This window comes from Triturus cristatus, chromosome 10 (genome assembly GCF_964204655.1).
Source record: "Triturus cristatus chromosome 10, aTriCri1.1, whole genome shotgun sequence".
Lineage (NCBI taxonomy): Eukaryota > Metazoa > Chordata > Amphibia > Caudata > Salamandridae > Triturus > Triturus cristatus.
In genome coordinates, this window is record NC_140593.1 from 746,250,477 (window position 1) to 746,277,231 (window position 26,755).

Genomic DNA, 26,755 nt, shown 5'->3' on the forward strand with positions numbered 1-26,755 from the left:
TTTTCTGCATTCCTCATCAATGTTTCTGATCTTCTTTATGTAAATGCCACCATTACCAAATATGGCCTTGCCAGTTTGTAGGCAAGATTTGGCACCCATTACTTTTTGCCCAGGTTAAGACCACAACTGACAAGTTGTCATTTTAATTAAAACCTGCTACCCTTTTTCCCCAGATATACTCCACTAATGTGGAGGTTAACCCCGTCTTCTGTGGCCCCTGCACTAATATGAAACAGGCACAATCTTCTTTAGATAGATAAATAGAATATGTGTTTTCTTTGCTGAATGAAATTATAGATAATTCAGCAAAATGCATCCGGAATCCTTTGCAGGGATCTCGGTAGCCACATTCTCCTAGGTGAGGATTGTTTCAGTGGAGAACATATTTACACTGTATATTGCCCTCTTTCCATACTGGGTCACTTATTTTCTAGACGGTACATGTCGTGTTAAGGCTTGAGTAAATCCTTAAAAAAATAATTGGCAAAGTGTACCTCTTAAGCACGGATTGTGAAAGGAAGAGGGGTGTGAAAGGAAAAGGAGAGGGGTGTAACATGAGATCTGGTGCTTTCCCCAAATCTTGCACTAGACCTAGAAAACTGACTTATTTGAATCGGTATATTGTTCAAATATCTGTACTAGAAGGTGGTTTCTTATTCTAAAGACTTTTGTATTTATGTTTTTATTTCTTCCTTTCTCTACTTTTCCTTATCCCAGGGATGCGGATTCTCTTTACTAAACCCCCTCCAGGTGGCGAGTCACTCCGACCCGCTCCCCCTGCCCCTCTCCACCAACTGCTCGCTTTTACCATGAATCACCACTGTCAACTTTCTTGGGTGCCTGAAATAGTCGTAGTTCATTCATCAAACATAACTTTGTACATTTCAATAGTTCATGGCCATATACACATTTGTTGTCCATGTTATTTCTTTACTTTACTTCTATTGATCCTTAAACTTTTTCTTGCATTCTGGGCCCAGCCTCCTCAACCTGGGAGGGGAGGGGCCCCTTTTTCTGGGCTTCAGTTTCACGGGTCTAGCCTTCAGCTTGCTACCAATTTGGAGGGTGGCCATCCGGACCTGCCCGGGCCGCAAGTGCCATCCCGCTCGCCCTGTAACCCTTTTGTGGGCCCTCCCTTCTCCCGGGGGTCCCTGCCGTCCAAGGCATCTCAAGGACCTTACCTGAGCATCTACTCTACATTTCTTGAGGCTGAGTCCTTGCCATCTTCTCCCTCTGTACCCCTGCCGTGAGGCATCCCAAGGGTCCTGTGGGAACATCACATCTACTCTTTCTATGGCGGCACGCCGCCCTTTGGCTCCCTCAGTGCCCCTGCCGTGAGGCATCCCAAGGACACTGTGAGCGCCTTCCATCTACCTTGTACTACGTTTTCTCTTTTTACTAATTTTCCTTGAGATTGTTCCGCCACGCTTCCTACGGTTTCTCAATAGGAGGGAGCTCCCCCCTGCCCCGGCCTGTCCTTCATTCCCTCGGAAGCCCCTCTGTTCTAGTACCCCCACAATGTTCGGTAGGAACATGACCATTCCGACCCCCATGAGGTGTACCCCATCTTCCAGGTGGTACCCCGGGGATCACAGGTTTCTGAACCCGATCGTTGGCCTTACGCACTTAGGCCTCATTTAGCCGCGTGCCTGCTTACGACCGTACCCTTCCGCCACCACTAGTTGACCGGTGCTGTCTTGGCTGCATCTGTTTCACCCTGGGATGTAGAAGTTCTATATCCCTATGCCCAGTGCCTAATGTTTGGGGGTCGGGGCAACAAGTTGTCATGTGCATTTTACCCTTGGGAGAAGTATGCCCCACCCCCTGCCGCACAGAACCACTGGCTGCCATGTGCAGTGCCACATTGTGGATCAGAGCCTGGGCACTGTCTGCCGTCAAGGTAATAGTTTTGTCCAGAAGTTGATGCTGTTCCAACTTACTTTAACGTTTCATTACTTGCAACCCTCCTTATTAGGGCGAGTGCTCTAAGCAAATTCTGGAAGCCTTGACTGCCCATTGTCAGTGGTTCCATTATACGATGTGTACCACATTGTCAAAGTTCTAGCCCCATGTCAATATGTCTGATGCATCCGGAATGCTCTCTGATGTGTTGCGACTATTTGCAGATTAGTGCTAGTCACTACCGTGGCAGCGTGTGCCTACTGAGGTCAACCACCCTTTTTGCTTCGCCTGCCCCTGTCTGTTATAGTGAGGGCCTTGCAGCCGCCCACCCCATAAGATTTTACCAAACCCCTGCTAATTGACAACCTGAGAGGCTGACTGCCATTTTCAGACCTACTGGCTTCGCCAAGGCTTGTTTATCTGCTTTTCCCTTAATCTTATTGAAACTGGTTACACTTGTTTCCCCTTACGCATATGCGGGTGGGGATACTAGCCCGCATCGACCCTTGTTATTGAATGCTGCTGTGAAGCAAAAAGGGTATCTTAACATTTTCGTGAGTTTTACGAGCCCTCTGTTTGACAGCCCCGAATCCTACTTTGCGAACAGTTATGCTCTACGTGGATGAGCAGAATGCTGTCACTGTGAAGCCTGTTGATACCGAGAGAGCGGTAGTGTTTTTATCAATTCAAACGGTCCTGGCCAATGTCAGACCAAATTCGGGGCCCAATCCTTGCAGAAGGCCTTAACAGTGCCCCAATGATTTGTCCTTGTATTAAGTGCAGCTATACTGCTTTAGTGCATCCCCTGGAAGCATGTTTCCGTATGCCATTGTCAGGAGTAATTCTAGCACCTTTCTCAGTATGGGAAAAGATTAGAGAAGAGTTGTAGGCCCCTACCACCTGCAAGAGGTTAGGTTTGCACAGACTCAAAAAGGGGGGGCTTCTAACCCTGGAACAGTAGATTCCCCCTTCCTTAGACCCCTGTATGTAAATCTGCGGAAACACAGCCACAGAAGAGGATTGCACGTATTGAAATCTACTAACGTATGAACCCTGGCCTAATCAGAAAGGCTATAACAGGGCCCCTATGTAATGAGATTGCTGCCATAGTCTGTCACTGCCCTGCACGGCCCCAGCGGGACACGTGGGTTTTGCTACAGCAACCTGCCCTGGGCTAGTTTTGCCAGCCCTGTTTACATATTAGGCTAAGCATTCCTCGGTTTGTTGGCCAGCTTCGCCGGTGGAAGCCAGGTAACCTAGTCCCCGCGTCTATACATTGGGTTATAAAGTTACCCACTCTCTACCTATAGCCACTGGGGGCGTTGTTACCCAAGAATGCCACATTGTAGTGGTGTGATGTTGGTAGCAGTGCGGTGCTATATTTGACCGTGCTGGCTCTGTCCATTGGTGGTGCCAGGAGCGCTGTTCCCGTCTCTAACGTAACCATTTGATGCTGCCGCTCCGAGACAGTTCGGGATAGATTCTTACTAGAACAGCTGCCTATTTAATGAGCTGTGATTCTATCACTGGCGATTTCCCTTTGTTGCTTAGAATTTCGCATCGCCAGTGGCAACATACGGGGCGGTTATCAGTGGTCCCGTTGGCCCCAAGAACGTGACCTTTGAACTGCAAATGGACATATCTGTAATACATCACGTCTGGCAGCTGGAGCAACCTTTTCTTCCCATTGCTTCCGCGTCCCTTGCTGTACAAGCATCTTGGACAACCATGCCAGTCAGACTAGTTCACTCCAGCAATGCCTTTTTCCTGGTTTTTCCTTTACTGAGACGGGACATTCTACTCCAGATATCTCTATTGGTAGTGGACAAAAGCGAAGTTATTGACATGCTTTTGTCAATTGACAGTAAACAACCAGCTTCATCGTCCCTGGCTGACATGTGGAGCTCTCCTACGTCAGGCTCTCCCCTTCGCCCAACTGTATGGTGCCTGTGTCCCTTACACCATATTACCAGAAAAACAATCACTAATCCGTATTTAACTCGGATATGGTATATGTTCATGAGATAGGAGACTCCAAGGTGCTATAGTCGCAACCCATCCATGCTGCTTGCGTTCTACTAAAGCCGCATCTCAGAATTAAATTGTATCCCCGTGGATGAGGTGCTTTATCCATGGAGTGAAACTTTTTTGCTACCCCCTGCTCGCTGGCTGGGGCATTCAGGCGCTCCACCCAATACTTGGCGGTTGCCTGTACGAAGTGGGCAATTCGAGAATCTTTTACTTTTAGCCAACCCCTCTGAACAGGGCCCTGAACCCTGGACCCACAGATCAAAAGTCTGGGGCTTTAACTTTTGAGCTATCCGGCTCGCCGACAAGTTAGCCACTGCCTTATTACGAGCAGAAGGATTCTCTTGATCAGTCATATGCTTTCGGTATAAAAGAAAAGGCATCCTGTCTTCCTAGGACAGTCTCACCTAGACAGCCCTGCAATTCATGAGGTCAGGGTTCGAAGTGGCGCACTCCTAAAGGCCGAGAGGTCATAGTGGGTGTTATTACTGATAATCCAATGTGTTCCTTGTGTTCCTGCTGGATTTTGTTGCCAACCAGGTGTCACTCCTCGTGATTAAATGTCGTTTCTCATTACGCTGATTTTATGGACAGTGCCCCACATAGCATTCTGCAACCATGGCAGCTATGACTGGCAAGCTAGGTGAATCAGTAGCCTCCATGATCCTATAACCTACGTGACCGTGCCGATCTCCAGCTGTGTCTAATTGTTAGTGCCTGTTCCGATTTAATCGGTTTCGTAGACCGTATGGTCGAAAGTGCCAGCCATCAAATGTGTGTTTTCCTTTCTTAACACCAAACAAACTGGCTCCACCGAGGGATCTCTGTGTTTTTGCTGCCCGGGAACTTTTAAAGGAATGCGTGACCCCCTTGTGTGTCTATTTGGAAAACCCAACTCCCTTCATTTACTTTTGCCGTGCCTATAAGATATTCGATGAAAACAGGAACTAGCTTCTAATAACTGGGAGGGAGTCACAGAGGTTATCAGCAGAACTATTAGTGAGCTGCTGCAGTGTTACAAATCTTGCAAACCCACAGTCACTATCCTTGAATATTAGCATTTACCCTTTCCGCAAGTGTCCTGTGAGCTGTCAGTGACCTAGCTACATGGAGCACAAAAGGCCTGACCTTGGATCATAATGTCCAAACTATTCTGGTCCAGTGCCCCAAAATACATTTGGCCCAGGGGCCCCAAAAAGAAAACCTTTAGCTGTTCCTGCCTCGAGGCGCATGCACCCGGTTTACGCTGACCTCTCCCTCACATCTCTCTACGCTTCTAGTGTTATTTCTGAAAGCTCCAGTGTGCCAACAGTCTACCCTCTCTTTCCTAATCCGTCGCTGAACTCCAGTTCCGAACGGTGCGGAAAACTGTCTTTGGTGTGACATGATTGTATGTGAATTGGTGGCGCCTAGCTCCATCGCCTTGTAAATGTGTTTAAATTGCGCTTCCTACCCTCGGCATGGTGATGAAACGCTTTGTGCACGGCCTCGCGCTGCTCCGGACTCAGCCTTGGGGGGGAAGGGGTCCTTTTTTAAAACTTCGTTGGCATAGTGCTTTGCAACATCTGCGTGAAAAGCGCTTGCTTTTTCCCCTGGCAGCCAGCCGGCGATACCTGCTTTCAACCACCTATGCCCTAACCGTTAGTGGCGTGCCCCCTATTTCTAGCACGACGAGCAGTTCCCTCTGAAACCACGTGCACTGACTTCCATCTTTAGGATGTGCTGCTACACCCACTCCTGCCCTGAAGAACGAATCCGCGTTGTGCCTGTGTACACTATTTTAACAAGCATTGGCATAGCCAATAGGTCTCGCCTTTGGGACCTTATAAGTGTTTAGCCATGCAACAGTTGCATACGGCCGCGAAAGTGATCGCTATCAAACATCAAAGCGAAAGTGAAAGTAATCGCAGTCAAGCGCGCGCACCCGCGCACATGCACTGTAGCTCTAGGCTTAGGGTGACCAGATTCTCAAAACAAAAAACGGGGACAGGTCATAGACATAGAAGTAGGACTATGGTTTGCAGTAACCATCAACATAAAATTAGCACTTTTTGACAGCTGTCATAGACATAGAAAAAGGACTAAAATTACAGCTCCCTCCACAGACCGAGGTGAAGCATTACAGACAACAAATCCGCGGTCTTTTATTGGCAACCCTCTCCTTCACACAGCAGCATTAGAACTTTTTATTACATTTACACTTTTAAGGACTATAGCATATATTTGCCAAAAATCAATAAAACATCACAGTCTAGCAAACGCCAGATTTAATAGCTTTATCAATGCTCGTTTCTATAGCTGCACGTCAGCACCACAAAGTACAACTCACCAATGTTGCTTAGTTGCTCATAACAGAAAAGCATGGGAGGTAAACCGCGGAATGCTAAATTGCCAAATGGCAGCCATGGACCAATGTACAAAAACAAACTTCTCTCCAGGTATTGCTGCCTTAGGGTCTTAAGGGTGGCAAAGGTTGGCCGACCACTCTGTCCTCCCACATTATTGTAGTTACTGCTGAGATGTCATGTTACCTTACTGGGGTATGTATAGTGCACTCTAGCCATTGGTATGATCTCATAGTGCAATAGTGTGAAGACCTGAGCAATAAGCTCGAGCAGCGCTGCCCGCCTCTCCCACAGGCGTTAACCCTGCTCCTTTAAGTCCTTTCCAGCTAAACAGTTTGCCGTGATCTGAAAGGTCAGTCAAAAGGTCAAGTCATAGCTTTGATATGGAGAACACAAAGCATGCATCAATTGGTTATGAATAAAACATGCAATGAGCAATGCATTAATCCTTGCACGGTATGCATAAGGGCTACTGAAAAGTTTGTATGACTATGAATACAAGCTACAGGATGAAGAAATATTGTTTTATCCAAAGAAGAAACTTTGGCTGGCACGATGACGTAGGTGGCGCTGCGTGTAAAATGTCTCTCTTCAAAGGATTTCCCTTCTTGCTACAGCGCTCACCTCAGTGACGACACATGCCGTAAACAGTGCAAAGAGAGCATGCGTGCGCATGGTCAACCGGAACAATGAAAAACAGGGACATTTCTGTGTTTAACGGGGACACTGTTTGAAAACAGGGACATTTGAGTCACTTGGAGAAAAGTGTCGGGACACGGGGACACTTCCCCAAAAACGGGGACCGTCCTGGGAAAACGGGGACGTCTGGTCACCCTATCTAGGCTGGCCTGGAGCCCTCACAAAAAGTCTCGCTAGAGCAGCACATGCGCTGGGTCAGGCGAGACCTAAAAAGGGGGAGGGGGGTGGGCTGGGGGGGGTGATTAGGCTGTGGGTGCAGCGGCATTTTTCAGCGCATACGGAAGCTCAATCCACGATGCGCACATTGATAAACCTTTAGGTGTGATCCTGAGAAGCGCACACACGGGTCAAGGGACATACCAGGTCACAATGAGGTGTTCCATATCCCCCTGATGTACACGCTAAATACCGGTGCGTAGCGAGACTTTGATTTAGAATGTTCCGGCCTAATCTGCCCAGAAACATGATGCTTTCCTCTCACTACGCGGATGCGAGGTGCTTTATTTAAACTTAATCTGACAAGTTTAGGATGAGAGTTGCCCAGCCTCCCCGTTCGTTGTTCCGACGAGATTCGAACCTGCTTCTCCCGCGTTACCATCGGGAGTCTCTGGCGCCTCCTCCTCCCTTGTTGCGCTACCTGCCCATTCTTGCTACCGGGGGTCCCGGTTTCGCGCCATTGTTCACCTCGCTCTATGCGGACCACGAGGCTTCGGGGGCATCCTCGCCCGCTCCGACCCCTCCGTGGTGCGAGACCCACCCGGTCAGATTTGTACTGCACGATGACTTGGGCTGCTTCCTCTACTCCTTCGTCCAAGGCACTGCCGTTCAGGCTGCAGGTGCCGGACATACGCATACATGCCAACCCTCCCGATTCAGGCGGGAGACTACCGATTGCAAGGCTAGTCTCCCGCCTCCCGATTCAAGCATCCAAAAACCCGATTCCTCGGGGTTTCAGCTGACAGGGCTTGGTATTGTGTAACTGCTAATTCTTCCAGCAATAGTCAGTGGCGATGCGGGGGCTCTAGAAGTGGTGAAAAAACAACAAAGCCTCATTAACAAGCGAATGGTCTTTTAAAGACCTGTGAAGTACTCGGTGGCGGCTGTGGGTGCCCGGTAAGCTGTTTCAGCCCGGGCTGACACACGGGGGGGGGGGGTTGGTGTATGCACTGCCAGCAACCTGCCAGGCCTGTGCACAACACTTGCATCCCCCTCTCACTGCCTGCCATTGCGCTCCCTGCTTCTGAAAAGTAAGAAAAAAACGTGCATTTGCGTTTCAAATGTCCGATCCTGCAGCAGCACGCTTGCAAAGCCATACATGACAGTAACCCGATTCACGCCCCCATTCTCCCGATTTTTTTCTAAAAAATCTCCCATTTTGGTCTTCTGAAATGTTGGCATGTATGCATACGTGTACTCATTTGGGGGCGAACGACCCTTCCACTCCTCTACTCCTTCGTCCAAGGCACCGCCGTTCAGGCTGCAGGTGCCGGACATGCGTGTACTCTTTTGGGGGTGAATGGGCCTTCCACTCCGCCGCTAGGTCCACTCTGCCCATGGCTGGTCAATTGTCAATGGTCCTCGGCTTCGTTGCCCCAGTTCCACCAATTGTGGCCCGAATCTCGTTGACGCCGCCTCGGTATTCCGTCGCATACAGCCTGGTTTACACCACTTGTCCCTGGTCCTGCGTCTCGTCCCGGCAGCGATTCTTCTCCTTCCATCCGCGCGGGGGGGGGGGGGGGGGGGGGGGGGTGACTGTGCTTTACTTGGGCTGTTGGCCTCCTTTTAACCCCCCTCGCCCTATCTAGCTTGCCCCTTGATTGGAGGGGCTCGCCTAGCCTGCCGCGGGCCAATCCTGGCCCTCGCAGGCCTAGCCGGTATGCAAATGGTGCGAGGAAGGGCTTCCCGCCGCCGAACGGCGTTTTACCCAGGCCTCCATTGCGTCTGGCTTCGCCTACACGGCCCGGGTTCAGAGTCTTAAGTTTTTTTTCCAACCTTAATTTTTCCGCCCTTTTACCGCCTTAATCACGTGCCTCTTCTTCAGTGCCATTTCCTGTTTTGTACACTTTAGACCTTGGAATCAACCTTAGTATCAATATCAAACGTTGCATCGGTTTATTCAATTTAATTTAACGATCATTTGGGCACTGGGGTCAACATATTTGGTGCATGAATAGTTAAACTAGACTATGTCAAAGGATGGGATGCAGAGGCATGGAATCAGTGGCTTTGGAGGCTGGTGGAAATTCAAAGTGGAGCATAAAAAACGTTGCTTGTTTTCACCAAAATCAGCAAGCATAAGCCATCCAAGCTGATGGGGGTGATCGCAGTTATGGGCATCCTACTCTGAGAAAAATTTGAATAGATAGCCAAATGGTGCATTTAACAGCATGTCTTAATAAATAATTCGTTTTAAAAGCAACAGGTTTATAAACCAATTCTACAGGGGTACTCTCGAAATACGTGAAGCCTGCCTCCAAGTAATGTTTAATGATATGAAATTACTTAAGAGATGTTTAAACTATTCTCAGACTACTACTAAAGCAAACAGAGGCCATATTGCCCTGATAAAAATAAACAGAGGGCTTTCCACAAAACCGTATTTAATCGCCATCTCTTAGCTTCTACCTTCTGTTAAGAGTAAGTCCTTGGTGTTTAGATGAATGTTTGACGCTCATGGTGTCCCTGAAATAAACCTTTTTGCAATACATGACAATACTTCTACTCATAAAAAGTTCATGTGTGCGCGGTCTCTCTGCTCCAATGTGTTGGTAGTACTCCTTCATGGAAATAAAATAGTACATAGTTTCCATGAATTCAGAATTCACATATGTGACTATATACACAAATGATTCATGAAGTATGCACACTCTGTGAAGTTGATGGGGTTTCATAGCAGCACACACACTTAATTCCTTCATTTCTTGCAAGATCCTTCACACCTCATCAAAAAGCTGCTCCACCACAAGGATCATTCTCATTGTCAAACAGCCCAGTATATCCAGCCCCAAAGGAATTCTCATTGGTCAACTTTTTAGGTAAGTGGGCTGAAGCACCTAGGGTTTGGCATCTGTCCTTCAACAACTGTGGCAGACTCTAAAGCTCGCAAGGGGACCTTGCAAGGTATCATAGAGGTTGAGAGATGGAAGGAAGGTTTACCGTCATTTTGTCTATGTAAACTTGCCATAGGATGGGAGAGCTACGGATTCAACTGATGCACCGTCCTACAGGCACCATAAAACTGCTGGATATTAGTATCATACAAGCTTACTTGAGCTGGGGCGGAGAAAAGCACACTGATGATGTAGAGCATCCAGGGACTTGACTGTCGATTTCTCTCTCAAATTGCCCAACCTGCTGTTTTTTGCTAGAACAAGTAACTAGTCCTTAACCCCCCAATGGGACAAGATGTGTTTTTGATATGTGAATAAAAAAAACTCAGGATCAGATGCCCTCACTTTCAATATCTCCCCCACTCTTGTGGGTCCAGTCCAAAACGAGAAGCTGGGGTGCCCCCTTTAGCACTTATACGTTTTTGAGGAGTAGCAGCACTGAAAGGATAAAATCTAAATGTAAATAAACCCTAAATCCTGTAAATGGTGGTAGCTGGTAACAGACTCAAGGGCAAATGAAACCTCATAGGTGAAGGTCAAAAGTCTCAAAACATATCTGTTTGATAAGCTAATCTTAAAAACAATCTCTTGACAATGCAGCAACACATAATTTACATTAACCACAGTTTTGAAACCATTATGTTTGAAATAAACCAAAGTCCACAAACCTAATTTACATTAACATGATCTTACCACTAACCGTAACACAAAACCATGTTGTTAAATTTAAGCCTAACCCAAATCCTGACCACAATCCTCATAAACATGACCCGAGCCCTACCACCAACGCATGCCCTCCAGCTACCCTGAATGCCGTACTGTGGTCTCCCAATGCCTTCATTTAAAATTCAAACAAAATGGGAAAGTTTTTTTTTTTTCATTTTTATGTTAACTCTTTTTTTTGCCAAACGCTCCATATTGCACATGGATAATGCACCCCACAAAGATAAAGGTCCACCGTTCAATTGGAATGATTTTGCAAGACTGGTCGATCTAGAATGGCCTCAGAGATGCAGCTTAGAGTGACCTACTAAGGACTTCCTCTTGCACTAGGAAGCAAAGCGTCTTGTAGTACAAAACACTGTTTAACATATTATTCTTTAAAACTCTGCTCACGCTCACTGTGACGACTTGGGAAGAAAAATTCCATTAATTCTATAAAACAGATGTCTATACATCTACAAACTGTTTAACATTATTAATTTCATACATCTAAACTATAACCCCTTTACGGAAATGTGAATAAAAGGCTCTGGGGCGACAACAACCATATCATTTAGTTAAAGTGACAATAAAATAATCCCCCCATTGGGTCTAGCACACGCACATCTGTCACATCACAGACTATAGTGCTGTACTCACCATCAGTAAACAATTGTTAGCAGCTGTCGTCTGAACTTTGCCCCCTAACCTCTGAGCCATCTGAGATGCAGTATCATGCTTCGAAGCACTAAGAGTCTTTTCTTGCAACATTTTACGATCATCTGCAATTCTTTTCAACACCATTTCGTGGTCCTGGAAGATGAACAAGAGCAAAATGATAAACGCAGTCAAACACACAAAACAGCAATAATAAAATGCTCATTAAAGCAGGATGCACGACATAGAACGATGCTGCAAAGGTTTCAAGAACAATGTCCATACAATTACCTACTGAGCATACCCAGAAATATCATCCCTTCTATCATCCCTTCAGAAACTAGTTTGGTAGAAAGGTGGGAACCACCATCAATTCTCTCTTCTTCAACATCCTAAATCATTCAACAGATTGCCTTCTTGTGGTCCAGATACTGCAATCAGAATTAAAAATCACAAACAGGGAGCGTGGCCAAGATGGCCAACATTGCGGTCACACTTAAGCACTCCTCCGCTGCAAATCCCTTTTATACAATGAATATCCAGACCCACAGTTGCCACCTGCCACAGATCTCCTGACAGAAGCACTGATACCCTCCTTGCTCCCCGCGGTTTTCCTGAAGGAACCAGACATCCGGTGAAGCCGCGTGGCCTGCGGCGGACTTTCGCCAACGCATAATGAAGGGCGCTGCACAGGCGGGGTGCTCCCTTGCCTTGGCATTGCCAGAGTGATACCTGAGGGGTCCCTCTGTTGCGATTGGAGTAGCTGGAGGGGACGCACGCCAGAGGGGAGCTGGAAGAGGTGCCCAGGGATGGGAAGGCCAGACTGCTGGTGGAACACCCTGGGCCGTTGCTGGCGCGACTGGACTCCAGGGCCAACGCGGGGCTAAGAGGTGAGGCCCCGCTGTGCTATTGCTTGGCGAGCATTCCCCTCGGACGTGGCATGTGTAACGGTGTCAACGGTGCTGGGTAGTAGGCCTGGCTGGGAACAAACAAAAAAGGGACGTGCACACACTTTGACTGCCATGGGCCGAAGACTCTCGCCCGTTTAATTATAACCTCTGGCCACGCCTGGCCAGAGGGTGATACAATGTTTGTGAGCCCTTCTGGGCCGGATCCCTGGGTTCCGCTCTCAAGGAACTCGGGTCATTACATCCCTTCCCGAATCGGTATCCAGAAATATGTTAACAAACAATTAAAGTCCTTAAGCCTCTGACTGGGTCTTGGGTTTGGCCTCAGGTCGTAGCGTCGTTGGTGCGATTGACGACTGGAGTTAGATCTCTAATGTGACGGGACAGTCAGCTCCCTGTTCTCTTCAGCCAGGGCTGTTGAATGTCTAGGAGAATCTGCCTGGCTGGACCCCTTCATGCCCAAATGAGAAGTCTCTCCAGTCTAGACGTCTTCAAGCCTGGTGTCTTCAGGACCATCATTTTTGGTCCCGATTGTTGGACTTCTCGGAACCAAGATATATTCCTGGTGACCACTTTGGTTCCGCTTTTGGCAGTGATAGCTGTTCAGTTACCTCGTAGCACCGTCCAGGAGCCTGGTTTGTAGGCCATCTTGAACTTTCCTCCTGCTCGGCGATTTCGAAGGAGGACCGAGCTGCCCTGTGCGAAGGTGCGAGGCTTAGCCCCCCTCCGTCGGCTGGCTCGCTCATTGTTCTGGGTTCGTCGACTTTGCGATTTTGCTGGCTCATAGGGTGGCTGGTTCCAGCCCTCTGCAACGAGGATGGTGTCTCATCTGTGTCCGGCGAGCATTAAGGACTAGGGGGTCCTTTGGGTTGTACACTGCGGGGTGCTGCGGTATTCTCGCAGGAATCGTTGTAGAGCTGTTTCTGGGTTATCTTGTTCTGCCACAGCGATGCGTTGGATCATAGGATTCAGGGGATGCATGAAGTGCTCGGCTTCTCCATTGGCTTGTGGCCATTGAGGGGTGATCTGATGGTGCCGTATTCCCAACAACATGAGCAGGTCCTTGAACTTTCCTCCGTGGAATGGGGACCATTGTCTGTTTTGAGTTCCTGTTGGAGGCTGAAGGTTCTTTCCAGTACAAGTAACAGGTGAGTAAATGACGTGCATTCTATTACTTCGACCAGTGGGTATTTGGAGTAACTGTTGGCGATCATGGTGGTCACTCTTCTGTCCCGGAAACTCCCAAAATCCAGGCAGCTTGTGAGTTGGCAGGAGGGTCAGTTCTATACCAAGGTGTCCACTGCTGCTTCTAACCCAGGGAACCACACTTTCTCCCTCATGCGTGACAACATCCATACTGTTCCTTGGTGACCTTTGTATGCAAGGGTTGTTGCTCTTTCTTGGAGACTCAACGGGATCACGATCCAGTATCTTCTTAACACTAGACCTTCAGCTGTTGAGCTCAATTCGTCCCGCACCCTCCATAGTTTCCCGAAACGATCCTTGTCTGATGCTCACCAGTCGTTGGCGTCGCACAGGAAGTGCTCCCACGACCCTTTGTGTAGAGAGTCCACCAATTTGGCCAGGAAGGGGTAAACTTTGGTTGCCAACTTGATTTCCTCTATGGTGAGGGCACGGGGACATGACCACTGGAAGACCATGTCGACATATTCTTCAGTCTTTGTTTCATTGTTGGTGTCTTTGCCGCTTGGGTCTGGCGGGTGCCGGGAGAGGAAATCCACTGGATTCTTCACTCCAGGTCTATACACAAGTTCCATTTGGTAGTGTTGCAGTCGTATCGTCCACCGTTCAATCCTCGGTGGTGGATGTAGGGCCGTGCCTCGGAATAGCAGGACCAATGCTTGATGATCCGTTATGACTCGAAATGGGTGTCCACTGATGTACAGATGAAAATGGTTGCGTGTCCATTTAATGGCCAGCGCTTCCTGTTCAATCTGGGTGTAGTGAGCTTCAGTGGGCGTTAGAGCTTTGCTCGCGAACGCGAGGGGTGCCCATTTCCCTGATTTCACTTCCTGCATGATGACTGCACCAAGGCCTAAGGGGCTGGCGTCTACCAACAGCTCTGGGGTGCGGGTGGCGGCAAAGTATCCCATGTGGTCTTTCAGAGTAGTGCTTCCTTGACTTTCTGAAACACCTCAACCTCCTCTTGGTCCCATTTCCACGCGGCATCTTTCTTTGTGAGGGCCCGCAGGGGCTCGGCTACCGTGGTGAGGTTGGGTATGAATCGCCTCAGTACGTGGCCATCCCAAGGAAGCTTTTTACCTCCGATACTTTGGTCAACGCTGGTGCTTGCTGTATGGCGTGAGATTTCCGTGGATCTACCTGAACTCCATCCTGACTAAAGATGTAACCAAAGAACTCGATTGAGCTCTGAAAGAATGAACACTTGTCTCTGTGTAGGGTCACTCCATGGCTGACAGCTGTTGCAAAGTCGCTCGCAGGTGGCAGTGGTGCTCCTCGATGGTTGGCGAATGTATTAAAATGTTGTCAGTGACATTTAGCACTCCTTGGAGACTGGACAGGACTTCTCGGATGGTGTTCTGGAATATTTCAGCGGCTGACGAAACCCCAAAACTTAGCCTCTTGTTTCGGCGCAGACCGATATGGGTTGAGAATGTTATGTACCGGCTCTCCTCTGCTAGCCTCAACTGATGGTATCCTCTGTTGAGGTCTAGCTTCGAGAACCACCGTGACCCGTTTAAGTCAGCTATTAGGTCTTCTACGGTTAGTGTTATGTGCAGCTCTCGTTTGATCGCTTGGTTGGGCAGGTGGATATCTATACATAACCCTATCTTCCCAGGCTGTTTGGGCTTCTTCGCTATTACCATGGGCGAAACCCAGGGTGTCAGGCTGGTGACCTTTTCGATTACTCCTTGTTGTTCCAGATTGTGGAGCTCTTGCTCGACCAGTGGTCGAAGGTGAAACAGGATGAGTCTGTGGCATAGTGCTACTGGTTTTACCGCTTTGTCGATGTGTAACTTGACTGGTGGCCTTTTCATACATCCAAATCCAGTGAAGAGGTGTGGGAACAATTCAAGTACCTCTTCCAGGGCTTTAAGTGGGATGAAAAAACTGGGGGGTCTCTCAAGGGGGCGTGGCCAGTGTAATTAAAGGTGTGGCCTAAAAACATGTCAGCTAAAACTTTTTGCTTAGGATAGTGTGCCACCCGGCTGGGATTTTGCTGTTTCTGTCATTACATTCAGATATATGATACAACAAGTAACATCATACCTACAATAAGTTCTTACTATTGGCTTTGTCAATGGTAGTTAGTTGCACAAGATAAATAAGCAGAAACTCTAGCTTGTATATAATATTGAAAACGCTTCCACATAAAGCCCTGGTGACACCACGACAATGTTGCTGCTCCTGAGTTCCGAAAAGAGAAGAGAAATCCAGAGAGAGAATTACACTCTTTAAAGGATTTCCCTTCCCCTAAAACGCTCGAAAAAAACGGACCGCCTGTGCCAGGGCACAAAACAGAGCCCGATAGAGACCCGTTTCGAGGCCCCCTCTAAAAAACTGCCGGTGCTCAGACCCGGTGAGACCCGGCCCACTTAAAGCCCTGACCTCTTCCGTTTGTAGGGCTTTAACTGTGCTGGCGAAAGTGACTAATCCGAGGTCCACTGCGGTATGGCTTCCTACTAGGATGTCAGCCTCTCTATCCACAACGTGGAATGTTGTTGTGATTTCTTGGTCTTCGGACTTCACCTGCACGGTCATTTTGCCTTTCAGAGGCAGCGGTGTCTGGCTCCCATATGTGAGTATCTTGACATGAGAGGGAGTTAGGTGGGGCCGTGGTTGTAGTTGCTTGTACTGTTGACTGCCCATTACGTTCACGGATGTGTCGGTGTCAATCAGTGCCGTGAAACCCTGCAAGGTCTATGACACACGTGGGTTGCGAGCGCTTCCTGCACTTCAGATCACTCGCAAAGGAGATAAGATAACATTCACTTTCGTCCTCGGTAGATGAATCCTCTAGGCGATGTCGCCGCTGTGTTTTGGTTGTCTTCAATTCTTCTTGATCTTCGAGAGATAGTGATCGTACGGACTTTGGTGGCGGTCTGCTCCATCGCACTCCTCTGTATGCAATGGCAAAGTGGTTGAGGGTGCCGCACTTTGAACATGTCCGCCCTTGTGCTGTGTATTCTTCCAGGGCATGTTCTTCTAGCTCGCATTATCCACACTGCGACCTGGGTGTGATCCTCGAGGGTAGTCATCCTCTGCTGCCTCTGCCTTGCGCACATATGGCGTTTGCCTGTTCTGTTTTAATGGCAATGGGTTTTTCCGGTTGTTGGGTGATGGCAATGTCCATCTCTGTTGTTCTTGCTTCTGACAGGTCATGCGATTGTGCCATTACGAGGATGTCTTCCCGCGGGATCCCGGTCTGGCAAAGGATGCTGGTCCAAAGGGTTTTGTTGTGGCATCCTTGTATGACCTATGCCCTCACTTCCTTATTCTGATCATCAGCTGTGCACGTGCTGGCTAGCTCTCTCAGGCGTGCGTGAAACATGTCCATTGATTCTCCTTCCCTTTGGCGTGCTTGTCGGAGCTTGAATCTCTCCATGTCCTTATTCAGCTGTGGGTCGAAGTGTGCTTTCAGGTCCCTTACTGCAGCTTTGTAGTCATTTGCAGCTCCAGCGTTTGGCAGGTGCACAAAGAGTTTGTATATCTCTTCCCCTGCTTAGTGTAGTAATAGGGATCGTTTGATTGTGTGGTCCGTTTCAAGTCGCGGTGAAATAGTTGTGCAGGTGGCCAATCCATATTTTCCACCTAGGGGAGGCAGTGGCAGGGTCCACAAGTTCGCTAAATGGCGGTAGCGCGTTGATTTGGGTGTGCTGTGTTGCTGGTTGGATGTGTTGGTGACCAGCTTGTTGCGCTAGCTGAGGTGGCTGTTGCGGGCCTGCTTGCGTGGTGGCATCTGTCATGACTGCGGACGTCCTTTCCCCGCACCTGTTTCTTCTTCGCATGCACCTTCAATGCAGTGGTTCAGTATCCCATTACAGTGCACTTACTTTCACTTTGCACTGACTTCCTGTGTTGGGCCTGAGCTATGGGTTCTGCCCAGCAGGGGTGTACTGCCGCCGTAGGGATTTCTGCCATTCTTCACTGTGGTGTGCTAAATGCCTGCACACGTCGTTGTGTCTGGTGCAGATCGGGATCTCCTAGTGTGTGTCTGGTGCAGATAGAGCTCTCCTAGCGGTATCAGAAGGAGCGCGCTCTCGCGCTTGGACCCATGGTGATGTGGGTGGGGCTACAGTCCCTTCAGGGCTCGTCAACTGCTGCACTGTGGTGCACCGGCACCTCCATGCAGCATGACCCGAGAATTGTGGCTGACGGCACCTCAGGCAGGAGCGGGGCTGCAGAGTCTTGCAGCTCAGTTAGGCACCTGCGGGCCTTTGCAGTTGGGAGAGGGACTGGCCAGCCGTCCGACGTGCTCCCACGGTAAGTCGACAGCCTTGCTTGCGGCTGTTGCGTCGGAGTCCAGATCGCACTCGCTGCTTTTCGGGTGAAAGGTGGCATCGATTAGAGAACAACCTCGTCGCCAGTGTAACAACGTCAACTGTGCTGGGTAGTAGGCCCGGCTGGGAACAAACAAAAAACACACTTTGACTGGCATGGGCCTAAGATCTAAAGCGATACTCGCCTGTTTATTTATAACCTCTGGCCACACCTGGCCAGAGGGTGATACAATGTTTGCGAGCCCTTCAGGGCCGGATCCCTGGTTCCGCAGTCACAGGACTCGGGTCATTTCAGCATGGTCATCCGTCTGAAGCCTTGTGCCCAGGGGTTGATCCCCCGTCTGGGAGTTGTTGTGGGGCCTCTCCCGTGGACCCAGAGACTTGCGGGCATATGCGGCCTTGCATCAGTGCCTTGGCTCCTGACTCGGTCCTCCATTTTGTGCTTAGAATACTGCCAGACCATAGTTTGTTGAGTTGGGAACAAGGCCCCGATTGAATGAGGGCCTCTCCCCGCGGCGCCACAGTGAGGGTGGATGTTGTGTCAGCAAAATACATGGATGCTCTGTTTGCCCCCAGATGAGGCCATAATTCTTCCATCTCCACTGGTTCAGTCCCATCAGCATGGAAGTGTGCGATGGTCAAAGCCCTACTGAAAAAACCTAACCTGGATCAGGGTTTAGGGTTTAGTTTATTGCACAGTTAATAAAAACTCACAACATTTAATAACATGATTTCATTGCTAAAAATTTAGATTTAAAACAACCAATTAAAAGGAAAATGTCAGCTTATTTAAGGTCTTTAAAAGATTTTTAAAAGTCTTAGTTGGAATCTATTAGTGTCCCGTTTTTTCTTTGAGTCTGGCCGCAACTATTTCAAAATATTTTGTTGTTCTGCAATTTAATTGAGTTTCCGTGGGGTTAAAACACAGCAACACGGCCTGTCTGCAGCTGGTTATCCTCCTCTGATTCCAAAGAATCCGGAGCAGGGAACGCCTTATATCCAAAAGGTTTTTACAAATGCAGATGATGTGTATTAGATCCTCCTTGCCGGAGAGGCATAATCTGCAAAGATTTTTTGTTTGATCCCTCTTCCAGGGTGCTAAATGTGGCATTATGGGTATGTTTCCTAGGCGGAGGTTAAGGAACTTGTTTTTTGTTTTATGTGTGAGACCCGTTGTTAGGTACTGTTGTGGTTTGAGAGTTGTGTAGTCTTTCAAAACTCCCCAACCATGCTCTCTCTTGGCTAAAGTTGCCTTGTCCTCTTTCAATGAGATCGCCTTGGTAACTTTGTTACCACTCTTTTGAAGGTTCCTGCATCTGTTGGAGATTCCCACAGTTCTGTTAGGCCCAGGATGTCCAATGATTCCATTAAATAGGTCCTTGCTGGGGATTTGTCTCGTTTTATCAGTTCAATCCAGAGATGTGCGTTTAGTGTTCCTTGTTCAGCTTTTCTTATTTTCCACCAGCTTTTTATGTAGGCGCCTCTTCTCTCCACTGTTTGTTTTTGTAAGCCGAACTCTAGGCGAATTTGAGCTGGTGACGAGTAACTTGTAAGGTGGAATATTGCCCTGAATGCATGACTGATGGTGTTATCCAATGTTGTTGCGTCTTTGCCTTGCATAGATTCAAAGCCATAGGTAAGCATTGGTTGTAAGCGAGCTTTTATTACCTGCAAGAGAGGGCCAAGGGTCCGGTCTGGAAGGGCTTTCTGGAGTGGCTTTATCGACATGGAAAAGGTTGTGCCCTTCCGACGAATGGCTTCTAATTGTTGTTTAAAGGAGCCGTTGCAGTCTAATATGATGCCTAAATATTTGTAGGATAGTACCTGCTCTAGTTTCTGACTATCCAAACGCCATTGACATTTCCTTTTTTTATGATAATTTATTGTCATTGTTTTGGTTTTGTTTAGGTTGATTGTTAATGAATTTACTTTAGAGAATTCGTTTGTTTTGTCTAAAAGATGTTGAAGGCCAACAGGGGATCGGCTGATGAGGACCAAATCGTCGGCGTAAAGGAGGTTAGACAATAATGTGTCGCCCAGCCGTGGTGCATGAGATGTAATTGTTATAAGCGCTCTTGGAAGATCTGCTAAAAAGAGGTTAAATAACATTGGGGCCAAGACGCAGCCTTGTTTCAGTCCCTTGTTGGTCTGTATTTTTCTAGAAAGAAACCTCCCGGAACCTAATTTGATCTTGACCCAGGTGTTGGTGTGGAGCGCTACCAGCTGCTGTAAAAGCGGTCCTGGAATTCCCCATTTGTCCAATTTCTGCCAAAGCTTGTGCCGGTCCACATTATCGAAGGCGGCGGAGTAATCGATGAAGCTTAGAAATAAGGAGGTTTTGGTGGTTTTCGCCGCTTCTATCAAAAGGGTTAGCGCCATGATATTTGTTGTAGTTCCATGGCCGCTTCGGAACCCGGTTTGGGTAACTGTGATGATGTTTTTTTCTGTTGCCCAAGCTGTTAAGTCCTCCAAAATTAGGCCCGCATAGTATTTTGCTTCGGTGTTGATTAGAGCTATGAGGCGATAGCTTCTAGGGTCATTCCTGGCCCCCTTTTTGTAGATCGGACTTATGATTGATCCTTTCCAGGATGGTGGAATTATAGTTGTTATTCTAATTTCACAGAAGACTGGTGCTAGAATTTTGCTCCAAAATGCTGCGTCACTTTTGTACAATATTGGCGGTATCCCGTTTGGACCGGGGGCTCCCTCTGTTTTACCTTTGGATATTTGGGATATAATTCTGTCCGCTATTTCTGAGTTATAGGATTCCTCCTTATACTCTGTTAGATCAGATGGTGATGGTTGTTCTCTGAACTCCTTTTGTACTTGGTGGTGAGTTGACTTATTCATGTAAGGTGATTTTCCTGCTTTATTGGTTGTGCTGACTTTTTCTAGGTTCAGATACGTGTCATCGGACCGATCATCGCCGATGGAGGTCTCCTCTTCCAATGCAACTGTATTGAAATGTGCTTCTAGAAAGTTGGCCCAGTCAGATTCTGATATGTTAGAGTCTATTCCTTTGTGGCCTGGATGCTGAAGGTTATGAATTATTTTCCAGAAGTTAGAGCTGTTCTTTTGTTTAGAACTGTGGGCGATTTTTACCCAGAGGTCCTCATTCAGTTGTCTTTTCCTTTCCCAGGTTTTCTTTTTTAATTGGGCTTTTTGAGTGCGAAGCTCCTGTTGTAGAGTATCGGTATTGGGGTCTTTCCGGAGCCGCTTGAGGATCTTTGTTATACCTCGTTTTATGTTTTTTATCTCTGGTGTTGTTATTTTACCGAAAATAGACCATGAGGTGTGTCCTTTGTGGGTTTTTAGTTCAGTCCCATGTTTAGCTCCCAGTGTCTGTGTGAAGTTTGCCCAGATGTTGGTCAAGTTAAGAAGTGGGCTGGGTATTTGGTGTATGATGGCTTTTGCGCTGGCTGCTAACTTCTCAATATCTGACGTTTTACACCTTATTCGTCTGTAGTTTGCTGTGTAATCTAAGCCAGTTTGGCTTTTTTGCACCTCTGCTTTGTTTTCGCAAGTCAAGCTCAGATTGGCTTCCAAAGGTAAGTGGTCACTTTGAGAGCCTTCCCCTATCCTAAACTTGCTTATTTTCTCGTAGAGTGGAAGAGTCACCAACATATAGTCTAGATATGAGGTGGTTGTTGAAGAGAAGAATGTTGGTGCCGGTGGAGTGTCCTCTTCTTGGCGACCGTTGAGTACTCTCAAATTTAGCTGCTCTAGGTCTTTCAGCAGTTGGGAAGCTGTTTTTGTAGGTTTGCTTTGGGTAGGGAAAGATTGGCTTGGAATTTCCCAAACTTTATCCATTTCCTTGGTCATATCGTCTGTTGTTTTGTCGCCAAAGAGGTGAAGGTTAAAGTCGCCTGCTATAAACGTCTTTTCCATGTCCCTTTCTTCCATTAGTTTTGTTAGTACTTTGACGAGTTCCGTTGAACCGGATTGTCTGTGCTTTGGGTGTATATATAAATTGACGATGTATAGCTCTTTGATGGTTGTGTTGGATGTAAGTGTTAATGATAATACCTGTATCGCATTTGGTGGAGTTAGGTTTATTGTAAGTGTTTCTATTTCACCTATTGTTGTTATTGAAGCGAATATTGCCAGTCCTCCTGCCCTGTGTCCGAATGGGGAACTACTGATTGCCGGGTTTGATCGACTTGTGTAGCCTTGTAGTGATATTTCATTTGTCTCCCATGTTTCCTGTAGGAGTATCAGGTCGAAGGTATTAAAGTAATTTATTATTTCGGGGTCCTCTAGTTTATCCATGAGACCATTTATGTTCCAGCTACAAATTTTGAGATTAGATCTTGGGGTGTCTCCTGAATTGGTAGTTGATGCTGGTGCTGTATGTCAATTTATGGTCCGTGTTATGGTTGTTCTGCGTAGAGCTAGTTGATTAGGGCTTAGTCGTTGAGGATTAGTTTGGTGGTTTCCCACTCCCGGCGATCGACTGAGGGCTCCTTTCAAAATCGATTTGACATTTTGATGGCGATCCCGGTAGTTTTCTTCAAGTAGCGGAGTAGGATACGCTGGCCTTTTTACTGCTTGGAGTTTAATTCCCCAGTGGGAGAATCTGCTTGTTTCCTGCATGATTTGGTTTGCAACATTGTTGGTTGTCCAGAAGGTCTTCGTTATTTCATTTCCATTGGGCGATTGGGCTGGATGGAATTCGATGGCGAGCAGGTCGAGGGTGTTTATTTTTACTAATTTGTCGATTGAATTAATTAACTTCAGTATATTGCCCCTGTTTAGGGTGTCTGCTCTTCCTCTAGATTTAAATTCGGGTATGAAAAGTATTGTATCTGATTCGGATTCGCTTGGGAACCGCGATTCCTGGTGTAATTGTTGATTAGTTGTGTTGTTCTGTTGTAAGCTCTGGGTATTGGATAATGTTGAACTATGGATTATACTTGCGCTATGTTTTAATTCCTTGGTTTTACTGCTATCTTCTACTGTTGTAATGTCTGCTTGCAAGTTGCCTTTCGGTTCTATGGTTTTTGGCTGTATTGTGGGGTATGTACTATTTGTTGAATGGGCGGTTACTCTAGTCGATGTTCTAGAGATTTCAGATTCTTCTTGGGTATGTTTACCTGCTTCTGGGTCCGCTGGTGGTTCCTCTGCTTGACATGTGCTGTAGCCCCTTTTGGTCTTATGAGTTGGGGGTCGTAGATGACTCTGTAACTCCTGCCCTGATTGTTCCCTGGTTGTGTCGTTTGTAATGGTCAAGGTTCCTATTCTTGTTTTGAATGGGGTCTCTTTAACTAATTGATTTATGTGTTGAGGTGAAGGATTTTTGTATTCCATGGGTTGGGATGTGACTCCCGGCTGATCCTGCTCCTTTGGTGGAGTTGCCAGGCCGATCTCTTGTGTGGGCGGTTGGCTAGCTGGTTTGTTATACCTGCCCTTCCTTATTTGTTTTCTTCGAGTGCGCGCGTTTTTTATATCCTGAACTAGGTCTACTTGACCTTTTGCTGAGTTGTTCTCTGAGGTCTCTTCTATTGTTTTTTCAAGGTTTGACTGCTGGAACCATTGCTGTGTGGCGCCGACTAGGTCGTTTTCTTGTACAGTTAAAATTGTGTCGCAAGATGGACTTTCCAACCTTGCTTTGTTTGTTAGTGGCATTGTTGTTGTTGATTTTATTTCCTCTAAGAGATTTCCTAGCATCGTTGGTAATGAAGATAGTTTGTCGATTATCGGTGAGCATACGCAATTAATTCTTTCAATTTGAGTCAGTTTTACTGACTCTTGTCCTCTTTTGATGAGGCCGTTAAGATCGGCGAGTTTTCTATCAATCCCCGTTGTAGCCTCTGCCAGCTTGTGTAAAACTATCAGTTGTAAATCTAATTTGTCTGATTGATACTGGAGGGCTGTGGATGATAGTTGAATTGTATTTAGTAAGGTTGTCCAGAAGATATCGGTGGGGTCTTTTGTCCCTTCTGGGGACTGGTGTATGCTCTCATTTCTTGGTCGGTTCGCAGGTTGTTTTGCGCTATAAGCGGCCACTAGATCATTCCATTCTTGTGTTACCAGGAAAGTCATATCTTTTTCCGAGGAAAATGAGTCCCTTGTTACTTTGATGGGGGAGGAATTTTTTGGGCGTGTTGCTTTTTCCTTTAGAGCTTGTCCCTTGTTGTCAAAGGGGTAGTTTAGTTCTGACTCGAAGCAAACTTCGTGACCGCTGGATGGATTGATTTCTGGCTCTTTTTTTGCATACATCTTAGCCGTTTTCTCTGTAGGCGCAGAGCAGGGAGTTGGAAGTTGAGTTGGGGAGATCTCTCTATTTGGGGTGCGGTTGCCAGGAGGACCTGGTGAGTCATCCAGCTCTGAAGCAAGTTTGCCCGGTGTGACGTCTTTTAGCATTATGTGGGATACAATTGGTTCCTGGATTAGACCTTCCGTTAGTGGGGCTGGATTAATGTCACCTAGTTTAGGTACGCCTTCGTTCGGAGTTAGGTTAATGTCGTCTAGTTCCAGTTCTTCTCTGGCCCCGGTTTTGTCTATGATTTGTTCTTTGTTCTCCCTTAGACTTGGATGCTTATGTAGTTCGACTACAGTTTGATTGTAAGCTTGGGGTAAAGGTTTGCTTGCGTCAGCGGGTTGCAGTGGGGTTTGCAAACCTGTTGCAGTATAGTTTGATGAATAAATCTCATTTCCCGGGTTCTTTAAAAAGGTGAATTTGGTATAAATTTTTGGTTGGAAGTCGTATTTAGTTGTTGGATGCTGACCTGCAAAGTTAATTAAGTCCTGTCTCTTTCTCGTTTTTTTGATAGGTGGTAAAACAGAAGTTAAGGTCTTGGTTTGGTCTGTTTCTGTTAACTGTTTTTCGTCTGTGAAGTGGTCAATTACGGTGTTAAAACTCCCTTGTAAGTCTGTGTCGTTTGAACTATTGGATAATTGTTTGTTTTTTGTTAATGGCCCTGCGCTTGAGGTTATGGTATTCCTTTTGTTCTTCGCCGTTTGCTTTGTTGGAGGTTTTCTTTCTCTTCCTGACCTCATGTTGTCCTTGTATGTGCGTTGTCCTGTTCTGTCTGCTGATGGTCTGCTCCGGTGCTTCTGTAGTCCTTTACCCTTGCTTTTGTGCCTTGTTGGGTTCCTTTTCAACCCTGGCGTTGCTTTCCTGTAGCTTGCTGTTACTATTGGTCGCTGCTAGTGCGCTAGTGCACTTTCCGCGTTTTTACTGCCGCTTATGCTTTCCTGCGCTCTTATTGCTTAGCGACTCAAAGCTTTCAGTTCCCTGTGGGGGCCTCTGTGGGCTGAATTACTCAACCTCTGCCCGGGTACTGGGTCCTGGTTCGGGGTCTGGTCCTCTCTCCCCCGATGCCCCCCCTCACAGCTCTCGGCTCGCGGTTTACGGCTTACCTACTGTCCTGCTGCCCCTTTCACGGCTGTCCCAGTTGTTCCTGCTAGCTCGCTGGGTCGCTGCTGGCGGCTCTCTGTGGTTCTTCGATCCTGTGGGGCCTGGCGGGTGCAGGCGGGTGGGCAGGTAGCCACTGAGATTCTTCCGGTGGTGCGGCTGAACCGGGACCAAAGCTCCCGTGCACTGTCTCCACCCCTACGGCTCGTAGCTCTGTGAAGGTTGAGCTAGCTCACGTCTAGAGCCGCTCACATTCAGGTGTTGCGCCACCTCGGTGGGTGGTGGTCTCCGACGGGGGTCCGGGGGGATCAGGCACCTGGTCGGGGGTGGGTCCGTGACTCGACCGAGCTCAGCGATGCTGCTTCTGCTCTCTCGCCGCTTCCGCGATCAGGACAATCTGGCTAACTATTGCCCTATTTCCCTTCTGCCGTGGGCAAGTAAGATTCTGGAAAGGCATTTAAATAACACTCTGGTAGCCTTTCTAGAAACCAATAATCTACTTCACCACTCTCAGACTGGGTTCCATCCCCAAATGGGTACTGAGACGGCCCTTCTTGCAGTGACTGAGGAATCGAGAAGGATCTTAGACCTAGGGGGTTCTGCAGCCATTATCCTTCTCGACCTCAGCGCTGCATTTGATACTGTCAATCATTCTATATTGTGCGCCAGACTCATGAACTTGGGAGTGTCTGGTATAGCAGTACAGTGGCTACGATCTTTTCTTACTGGCCGCTCTTTTAGGGTCTTTGAGGGAGATGTTGCCTTCAATCAGTACCCCCTCAACTGCGGGGTCCCTCGTCCCACCCTATTTAATATATACCTGAAACCTCTGGCAGAAATTGTCCATCCATTTGGCATAAAAATTGTTTCCTATGCAGATGATACCCAGCTTGTGGTAGCTCTTAACCACCCGGAAGGGTCATCTAGCACTCTAGCCGGTTGTCTAGAGGAGGTTGCCAAGTGGATGGAACAATCATGCCTTAAGCTTAATGGGGATAAGACGGAGCTCATGCTGCTGGGCAATTCTCCTGTTTTTAACTTGGCCTCCTTATGGCCAGTCTACCTAGGGCCGGCTCCAACCCCTAAAGATCAAATTAAGAGCCTAGGAATCTGGATTGATCATTCGCTCTCATTTAGTCACCAGGCAACTAAACTCTCAGCTACTTGCTTCGGACATCTAAGGATGCTTCATAAGGTCCTTCCCCTTTTGCCCTTCCACACCAGAAGGATCATGGTTCAGGCACTGATCCTTTCTCGCCTGGATTATGGCAATGCTTTATATCTGGGAGCACCTCAATACACCATCAATAAGCTCCAAGTAATACAAAACTGTGCGGCCCGCAGACTTCTTCAGGTTCCTTGTTGGAGTTCGGTAAAACAAGCATTAAAAAGCCTTCACTGGCTGACGATCAGACAAAGGATCCAGTTTAAGGCAATGGGTCTGTCCCATTAGGCCTTCTGGAGGAAGGGCCCCCCCCCCATTCTTCAGTCACTTATTACCACCCTATCATCCGAAGAAGGATCTTCGGTCATCTGGATCCTTCCTTGCCCTTCAACCCAGAAT

The 26,755-nt window shown here is 47.6% G+C and overlaps 1 protein-coding gene across 1 annotated transcript in view; it reads right to left on the minus strand.

Moving 5' to 3' along the window:
• LOC146789944 (uncharacterized) overlaps positions 1–26,755 on the minus strand; it is a 1,358,907-nt gene that overhangs the window by 974,146 nt on the left and 358,006 nt on the right. Inside the window, exon 5 of the mRNA XM_085628244.1 lies at positions 11,447–11,599. Within this exon, the coding sequence (XP_085484370.1) occupies positions 11,447–11,599 (153 nt within the window). The remainder of the gene's footprint in view (positions 1–11,446; positions 11,600–26,755) is intronic.